Consider the following 9,944-nt stretch of genomic DNA (forward strand, 5'->3'; position numbering starts at 1 on the left):
CATAATTGTTTCATTGCTGTCTAACATGTCGATAACTAGATTTGAACAAGACCAATTTTTTATTTGATTTTTCTCTGTGTCTCATGCGTTATAGTGTTTCATGTGCGGCCAACCTGAAACGTCCAGAATTTGGTGATAGGCGCACTCCACATGAGGTAAATCATTTTCCAAAGTGGCGGGAAATTTTCGTTTTCACGTTCCTGCTTGCGTTGCTTCAAAAATAGTGACATCGCTCGCGCCTTGCTATGAATTATATCCCGAGCTACTCTCTCCTTTGTAAGTACCGGAGCTTCATCGACAAAGTCGAAATCTTCATCGTCTTCGTCTGTTGAAAAACAAATTGTATATAGATTGTAGCTAACTAAAGACTGAAACACCTCTGACGGAAGCGCAGGCGAAACTACCCAATAGGAGATCCCTTTAGCAGCTTCGTGTTATGCGATACAGAGCCTGCTATTTACATAACGCCTTCCCATAGTTGATTCTTATATGTCTTCTACGACAGACTATGGTGGTAGCGTTTCAACATTGCTTTAAGGACCAACGAGTAAATTAATACGATGACCGCATCCCATCTGAAATCACTACGCACCAATTTCCGGTTTGTATTCCATTTGGTGGGGGTCATCCTTGAATCGAATGAACAGATACATAGGCAGGATGAAAAACGCGCAGAGTTGTATTTTGACAAACTGTGGGAACGTGCAGATGCCCCAACACATATCGCGTACAGTGATTCGACCCATAAACAGGTTGGTGATCCACTTCTGGCAGCATGGATGCGCCAAAAACATCATGTTCTTGCCTTGGGCAGCCAATTCCACTGCGGTCTTCTCATTCCAGTCAGAGCTTTCTTCAGACAAGATGTCGTACGCGCGACAGCCCGCATCCGTAGCCCAAGACAGGTCCAGAATGCCAGTGGCGATCTCAGAAAATTCTCTCGATGACTCCTCCAACTCTGCTTTTGCAGCGGGGTCCCGTGCGTAGTCCATTAAACGAGCGTACGCCGTTGAGATAATGAGCGCCAAATGGATAGGCTGTTCAGAGTGCTTCCATAGAATCTTCGTTAATTTTCTGTGATGATCGACAAAAAATGACAAATATAAAAACGCTCACTGCAGTCATGAATGCGAGACGCAAACACGTTGCAGTAACACTACGTTTTTGCTGTTTCTACAGATGACTTTCCCAAAGCACATAGCTAATGAAGTCGGGTAGGATTCAATTCACTGGGTACTAGAGATCAGGACAGCAACGAGACAAATGCAAAAATGTGCATGGATTTCGCGTTGTTTTCTAAATTTTGGGTAATTGTATTGGTTTCGAGTTACCTTCGGTGAGTAAAAACAGCCCAAAGAGCAAGTATCACAAGGGCTTTTCGTTCAGCCTGGGTTTCGTCTCCGGTACACATACCAGCTGCTGCCATCGACAGGTGCTCAGAGCTGACATAATCTGGGAGGCCTGTACACAGTTCAATTAGCCAGTTGAGATCGGCTTCGATGAAGTCGTCGGATACACGATAGGACTGAAACGTAAACAAAAGTGCTGCCAATGTACCACAGTCTCTCAGATAGTTTTAACGTAGTTTTCCTCAGGTTGATGCCACCGTGTCAAGTGGCGACGTGGAACAAAATTCTGTTATTGTCAACATCATATCATAATATATATATATATATATAGATGCATTCAACTATTTCAGATAAATTGACTAATACGAGGCGTAGTGCAAGATGCTGCACTGTAGAGTCAAAAGATGCACTCCATTCGTCACTGAAAAATTTGAGAAAGTCATACTGCCGCGTACTCATAAAGCTGACAAAAGTGCTACTGACTCTTTCCATCACGGTAAAACGTGAGTAACGGGAACGTCTCTTACGTGCCAAATTCCATTTCGCATATAATATAATATAAAGATAACAAAGGAAACCAGTTTAATCACTTATACTAATTTAGACCATAAAAATTAACCAAAGAGGGTATCCAGATCCCTAACTTAAGGTCGGTGACAAGAAAAATACTTTTAAAATATCAAGTACTGTAAATAGAAATTATTTGGTTTTGTATGATGTTATTATTTTATTGTCACGTTTATTTTGTCGTTATTTCCAACTACGAGAAAAATTTCAAAGGGGAAAAACCGATAGTGTATTCTAACTCACAGTATTTCCTAGGGCGCCCATCCAACAGACCAGGAAGAAGAAATCTTCTGATAGGACTTTCTGGAAAATGAGTTTTAGTCGCCCCTTTGACAGAAACTTGCTTAACTGGAACTGCCTTCGGAGAAATATGTCAATGAACTCTTCACGGTCCTCCCTTAGTAGCGCTTCCATGAAGATTCCTGAATCGACTTGAAACTTATTCGATGAGTCTTTTTGAAATACTTCGACTAACGCCACTTTCGGGCTGTTCCAGTCAATTGTTAGCTGAAGATCCTTTTTTAGCTGGGAATACCACACTGTTTGTTCTGCCCGTTGAGCTGTGTAGGAGACATAGAAATACTTGAGATAGCAGTATTTTTTGTATAAAGTAAAACCATTTTAGTTATAATAGTATAGTAATAGTAACCTAATCTGTGTAATACTCTACACACAACTGCTAAAAACCGCTGGTAAATCTTCTAAAAAGCTTACAAAATGTCTCGATTTTTCCGACTGTGTTTTTTGTACACGGGATAAACGTCATAGAAACAGCGAGGAGAACTTACATTTAAATAGAGCTTTCAGAAGAACCTGGTCTAATTTCTCTAGATCACACGATCGGTTTCTTGTATGTACAACCGTCAGGTGAGCTCCCTGCTGTTTGTGGCAAGCAAGTCGCACAATTTCGAGTATCCTATCCCTATATGCATTTCTCGCCTGCGTCTGTTCCGAGTACATCGGTTGCTGTGCGCAAATCATCGCAGTCAACTCCGGCTTTACGAATTCCTCGATGAATTCAGCGTCCCACACGTTAGGGGCCCTAAAAGAACGGATGTGATATTATAAACAAATGTACAGATGAAATAAATGCTTCTCGGTTATGCTCAGCTTGCTAATGACGTCACTGTGGTAGCTGTATCAAAAAACTGTATTATAGAGAACGTATTATTATCACAATCAGTGTTTGGTGGATCGTTCACATCTTATAGCAATAACAATTTAACACCTCGTTTTACACTTTATGATGCACAACTATATATATATATATATGTATATATAGTTATGAGTAACTCACCTACGCTGAACTTCGTTGTATACAAAAGCAATTAGGTTAGCCAAACCTCCTGTGCCCTCGAACACGAGTATCGGAAGCTCTTTCTGTAATCGATCAAAGATAAACTTGGCGGATTGGAAATCTCCCTGTATTAGAACAGCGACAAGTGGAAGCTGCATAGAGATCGCTGATGCCTGACGCGCAACCTTCCGATGCGTTTCAACTGTAGTAGCATCCTCGGTCTTTCGAGCTCCGAGACAGGCCAGGACCCTAGAAGGACATAAATATTCGCGCCAAGGATACAGCACTGGTCAGTCATTTCTTGCGTTGGGCCAGGACAGGCTACGATGACACCAGAGGAAGCGAAACATTAGTGCATCGATTACCCACCAAATAACTGCCATCGTGTTTTTTAGCTTTTTAAATGGGATCTACCCAGTAGCAAAAATTTTTCCGATTCTAAATTATTCTAGGATATTCTAAATTCTGCTGCCCTAGTTACATTAACTGAAGAGTCAAATAATGTATTAGTAACAAAACACTTAGTCTGATTAAAGACAGATTTTTCTAGTGTTTGCCATGACTCAAGCGCGTTATAAAAAACTGCTACACATTATATATATATATATATATATATATATATATATATATATATATATATATAGTTTTAGAAGGGAAAAGATATAAGAGCGTGAAACACACTGATCGAGTTTAAGTGGTCAACGTGCCAGACGTAGTCATTGAACGCGTCGCTAATTCATTTATTTACTTAACTGCTCAAAGAATACGGATGCAGCACCGAAATTCTGATATCGAGCAGTTTGTCATTCTTCTGCGGTGCCTTATTAATGCGTACTTTTTCTAACTTTTCTCTTCTTACGGTTGGCTAGACGTAAGTATTTACACTTTGATACGATTGGCTTTACCTAAGCGGCTATTATGTTCAGAATTATCGACTTAAAAGTTCCATAATCTTATGCATTGCCTCTGGGTTTTTTCTGACAAACAAAATTGATCGTCCTAAGCAAAGCCTGTCAAGATTCTTGCCTATCTGGGGTGTTCAATCGACTTTAGGAGCAAGCCCTACCCATCCACCCTCGTTCGAATGCTCACTTCGTCATTGAAAACAGAAGAGTAAATCAGTGGTTGTGTGGCTGCAAAAGCCAAGCGCGCGCACCTCACAGCTTTCGAAGTAGTCATCGGTGGCTTTTGGCTTCCAGTGCCGGCAGGAATCAGGCACTTCAGGCCGAGAGTCGGTCAAGGACACAAAAAGTTTAAGTCACTCATTGCAGTCTTCATAGGATGTTAAGCTTTTACCGGAGCTGTGACTGCGCCACATGAAAACCTGAAATAATGGTTCGGTCTATTTGCCACCACCCGATAGGATCCGAACTGCGATAAAAAAAATATAATAGAAACACTTAAATGCAGACCTTTCGAAGCGAAGAGTATATTGATTGATGCCAGTTTTGTGGACCGTGTCATCTCGAACGATGATATAGTGTGTATGATCAGGATTGAGCTCGAACCTTTGCTCCTCAGGTTTGTTCGCATCAACCTGAATGTTCACGTCACTACCATCAGAATTTGTAAATCGTTCAGCACCTAAAATCAAATCTTCTCGCGCAAGACCCACCTGAAATGAAAAATGGTAAAATAATTAGGTGGTTCTATATTAATATCATAGCTTTACTGGCCAGATTTTTTGTCCATGGAAGCTAAATATGCACTCTTTAGGTTTGATAGACGACCTCTACCAGTATACAGTTAATGAGGTATGGTTAAAAAAATCAGTCCGAATAATGAAAATGGAATACAACCAGTGTATCTTTCGTTATCGAAACTGTGATATTAATTTACAATAAGTTATTGTCGTTAAAGGATATGATATTGTGTTACATGTATAGATCCTAGCCAACTTGATGGTCTGGCGGAGGACGTCGATCAGAGATGCAGGACATCGCTGAAGCTCCGCAGTCGATGGCCACTCGATGCCACTTTAAGAACTTTCGCACGCAGCAAACAGCTATAACAGAAAGCTTTGTCGATATTCAAAAGGTAACACTAAGCTAGCTACGAATGCCATAGACGAACTTTAGGGGGTAACCCTCAAATCAGGGAGTTCTTAAGGGAATAAAACTTAGAGACACTCAAAGGCGATCACCCACTAGACTCAATGTGATGTGAAAAAATTAGTATACGTATTTTTAAATAAAAATTTCAAATTATTGCCGTTAGGAATTGCTTCAAAAGCTTGGCCCTTCCCAGCACAAAACGAAGTATGTGCTCACTCGACCTTACGTGTTCTTAATTCTAGCCCGTGCCGTGGTCTGGGTGATCTTCTAGACTGCGTAGCCATGATAAGCATTTAATGTCGGGAATGTAGTCATGCTTGTTCAACTCTCATCGCTGGCAAAAATGTTTACTAGAAAATTATAGCTAGGAAAAAAAAGAAAAAAAATAGCAATCAATGAAATTAAATGATTATTAGTATCATTAATGCTAGTAGCTCCTCGTAAGGTTGCCATAGGTCTATTGGAAATAATCCATAAATTGAAATTCCTAGTTCGAGAAAAGCTATATTTAAAAAAAAAAAAAAAAAAAAACATATTTAAAGAGATCGCCTTGAGAACATAGCTAATCGGTAGCAAAAATAGCTCAAAAATAAAAAATTGAGCAGACAAACACGTTACCGCTGCATTATCACGGATACGATTCATGAGACATGTTACATCAACTGATTTGGAGCCGCATTTCATTAACATATCGTCTGCGTCGCCAGATTCCATTTGTCAAGGGTACGTCGTAAATATGTCTTTCTTTAGCTTAATAGTGGACTCTGACATACGTCATTTTAGCAATGTTAGTTTACAAATTGCGCTCTTCGGTATATATCTACAAACGTCAATACGATACAAACAAGTTAACAGTGCCTCCGTTGGTTTTACAAATTATATGCCCGTTCATTGGTAGGTGGTCGGGGAATTGTATAGAACGTGCCACGGCACGCATAAACAACGCAACAGTCCTTGTATATAGGGACAGTATGTAGACATTAAGAAGTTGTAGAAAGGCCGTTGTTATATAATAAACTAGCTCTACTTGTGTAATATAATCAGTAAAGAGACGCTATCAAGTGAACGGGGTTCCTGTCAAAATTAATCTTACGTTTCTTTTTGTATTCCTATATTATAAGACGCTTACATTTCCGCGCACTCCAACCGGAAGGGAAAGTATTTACTTCGAATACTGGTGCATGACATTCTTATAACTTTCCAGTGTAGCTATTCATAGATTCATATTAAGCAAACATTCAGCTTTTAGGACCATCAAGTGGTAGTGTATGTCCATACTCTGGGTATATATATATATGATAAAAGTATATAACACTAGGAATTTGGTTTTACTTTATATATACAATGAAAAAATACTAATTTAGTTTGATAGTTTTACGCACCAGAGTGAGCGGTGGTTTATGCTGCTTTTTCCGCGCGGGGTGTTTGTGACATCTTTTTGCACGCCGTCGACTCAGTTCCTCAGCGACAGCGTCCCCAATCTCCTGAGCGATCCCGGTGTTAAGCCCGTTAGTGAAAATCCACATGTGGGTTGTGTTGGCCGCCTTGATGAGGCCGCATTTGAAGGCGTCGAGTTGGCGAGGCTGTGACCACTCGGCCATAGGGCCCACGTCTGAGACGAGGAAGAGTGCAATTCGTGGAACTAGAAAATAGAATGTACCAAATTCCCTAATGTATATCACAATAAAAATACAGGTCTATACCATGTGTTAACTTCCTGTTTTGTTTCATTGTTATAGGACAGCGATTTATGGAGTAAATTGACAGTGCATGGTTCGAACAGATTAGATCTTACAACCCGTTTAATATTTGCCTAATGTCCTCACTGCTGCTCATCATGGGGAAATCAACCGCTGTACTTAGAAGAATAAACCTGCAAAGTAGTCGTCGTTTCTTTGTTTGATTTAATCCCAAAGTTAATTGATATTAAAGGTAGATACTTCCACAACGGCGATACGGTTATGTTTCCGTATTGCAGGTTACGCGTACCCCATTAAGGTTTACCAATTCGAAAAGCTATAAGTGCTGCTACGTGACAGTACCAAATGTGCTCAGTATAAATAGATCTGTAGACTATTTTGTGGTTCTTGGCTTCCTGCGTTTAAGGCATCGAACAGGCACTCTTGAGTGTATAGCTACATCAGTGATCAGCGGATTTTCATCTACCACAGAAACTACCAGCTGTCCCTCGAGTGACATGATAGCCTCAGCAATGATGACGCAACCTCAGCCGTGACTACCCTCGCCTCGAATCCCTGACTGTCCGGTTCGTCAGAACTTCCTCTTTTAAAATTCGTAACCGAACATAAAGGCTATAAGTATGATAGTTTAATATTCCCTAGACCTAAAACGTACAGTAAAGCTGAATGATACTGAGTAGAGAACGGACAATAGAATTTAATATTTCAATAAAAATGATAATGATAATCGGAATAATAACAAATGGCCTTCTTCTTAGTCACTGCAGCAAACTTAGTCCTTCCACTGCAAAAGAGCCTTGCAATTGTTCGCTCCTTCACAATGAAAAGAAATCACACAAAAATGAATGGAGATAGATATAGGCTACATTTAGCCACCTTGTAAGATAATAGTAGCACATACCGTACCGCAACGTACGCTGTCTATTGAAGCAAACGTACCAATGCTTTGTAAATAAAACTAGTAATACGCGAAAAAAAAATATACCTTAGCGTCCATGTCTGTCTCTTATGATAATGGGCAGAGCGCGTACTACAAAGTTCTGACACATTGATCCATAGGCTTAAGGTGTCCTCTTAGTAAGGTTTTCCATAGAAAACAGCTATATTGTAAAGTATAGCGGTAGCGAATTTATACCATCAGTATATATTCTGCTCGCCGTTACCTCTGATTATTGTCTTAGGTCCCAAAAGTATTTAAACTATGTTTATTACGCAAGACATAGTGAACCGATGCCAAGGGGAGCTGCACAGAAAGGTCACTGCGGTCTTGAACGAAGCAAAATGAAAATCAATAGAATTCTTGGCCTAGCGATGAGTATAGCATAATAATGAGGAGAACCCAATGCAAGCTATTATATTTAAAACCAGCACACTAAATCTTAAAAAACAACCGTAAAGATGGTTATTATAGTCAAATTTACTGTCCAAGGTTCTACTGGTTGTTCCGTAGTATGATGATTGGCTTTATCTGACTTTTTACTGATTAGTCTCTAGTACTGCATATTGATAATTTTTTTTACTCAGTATTGACTAAACACGTAAGAATTCACTTTTGTTATACAGAATGACACAGTTAGGTAAGAAAAAATTGAAATGCCGCTAAAACTAATATTAATCATATAGAGAGACTGATTGAATCTGAACGAACTTTTGCCTTTACTGAACTATATAAAGGTGGTGTAGGAAATTAGGGCAAAACAGTGATTAAGAGGGCTCAATCCGATCGTACTGCCACATCGACGGTGTGCCTAGGTGTATATTTTCTGACTGAACTTATAAATTCGATCTGTGCCACAAACGTTTTTATAATTTCACTAAATTTTGGATATCGATTAAACAGTTTTCGTAACCATTTACGATATTTCTTCATCTCTTGAATGCCCGGATTAAAAACGTCACGTTGTGGGTAAATTAATTTTACGGTAACAAATAATTTAATTGATGATATAAATTAATAACGTACGATACTCTCCAGTCAATACGATACTCTCCAGATATCAACGTTTGCCTAAAACCGATGTTTTGGCCTCCATGCGCGGACGAAGCTGTTGCCTTCGATTGCACAGTTTTCTACGTACCTACGAAACGCCAGTCCGTTTGCATAACACTTGTGACATCTTCGGCGTTAACGTCGTGACGAACGACGATAAATGGTCGACTTTCTGCCTCGAAGGCGAAGCATTTGAAGAAGTGCGCATTAGCTCTGTTGATCAAATAGTGGGAAGACAATTCGAGGGGTTCCGGTGCTGGAATGACTGTATTTAAATTTATCAATGGTACCGCTGTCACATCCGACTGCAAACCGTTATTACAACAGCAACGATAGCGACATGTAGAACCGTTTTTCGTCGCCACGGTACGAAAGCACGGGTGGAGCCGTATTGAAGAGCGCGTAAGGATCAGTTAACGGCGAATTTCGTTGGGGCAAGACCAGTCCACCGGAGAGCACAAAAAGTTCGTGACAGCCGCAGCAGCAGGTCCGATGAATGAGGGAACAAATCAAACAAAGAAAAACAATGTCTGGTAAATATATGCAATGCAAATTGGTTTTTTTCGCTAAAATCTCTCATGCATAAGCAATTAACATGGAACATCCACAACAGTCTTAGCGTAGGTCCTACGAATTGGAGTTGGGACGATCGAAGAACTGCTCATATTAGCAAACAGAGCTCTCTAATAAATCTATATATAAATTACCAAGGCAAGAATAGCGGTGAATGTCATAAGCTTATCTTACAAATGACGTTGCATGCGTGAAACATCGCGAAGTCACAACATGTCTTGAGAGTGCTACAGAGAAGAAAAAAATCGAGCCTATATGACTCGGTTTTTTTATCGATCTTCTTTGATTCATATTGACCGTTTTTGATTCCTTGGCACTAAACAAATAGTTTGATATAGTTTTTAGCTACCCGGCACGTCTACAGCTAACGCGGTGCAAAGAAGGGTGATAAAATATACTATGAGCTTTGATAAA

At 39.9% G+C, this 9,944-nt stretch overlaps 1 protein-coding gene across 4 annotated transcripts in view; it reads right to left on the reverse strand.

Moving 5' to 3' along the window:
* LOC111270247 (transient receptor potential cation channel subfamily M member-like 2) overlaps positions 1 to 9,944 on the reverse strand; it is a 30,707-nt gene that overhangs the window by 7,500 nt on the left and 13,263 nt on the right. For 3 of the 4 annotated variants that reach the window (XM_022850378.2, XM_022850377.2, XM_022850379.2), the window contains 9 exons: positions 9,046 to 9,262; positions 6,650 to 6,909; positions 4,626 to 4,828; positions 3,214 to 3,462; positions 2,705 to 2,958; positions 2,160 to 2,476; positions 1,332 to 1,525; positions 593 to 1,074; positions 114 to 325 (listed from right to left, as the gene is read on the reverse strand). In XM_022850378.2, coding sequence (XP_022706113.1) covers positions 114 to 325; positions 593 to 1,074; positions 1,332 to 1,525; positions 2,160 to 2,476; positions 2,705 to 2,958; positions 3,214 to 3,462; positions 4,626 to 4,828; positions 6,650 to 6,909; positions 9,046 to 9,262 — 2,388 coding nt within the window. Of the gene's footprint in view, positions 1 to 113; positions 326 to 592; positions 1,075 to 1,331; positions 1,526 to 2,159; positions 2,477 to 2,704; positions 2,959 to 3,213; positions 3,463 to 4,369; positions 4,496 to 4,625; positions 4,829 to 6,649; positions 6,910 to 9,045; positions 9,263 to 9,944 lie in introns of those variants that run through there. The other variant, XM_022850381.2, reaches the window with a different exon arrangement.

This window comes from Varroa jacobsoni, unplaced genomic scaffold (assembly GCF_002532875.2).
Source record: "Varroa jacobsoni isolate VJ856 unplaced genomic scaffold, vjacob_1.0 scaffold_1457, whole genome shotgun sequence".
NCBI lineage: Eukaryota > Metazoa > Arthropoda > Arachnida > Mesostigmata > Varroidae > Varroa > Varroa jacobsoni.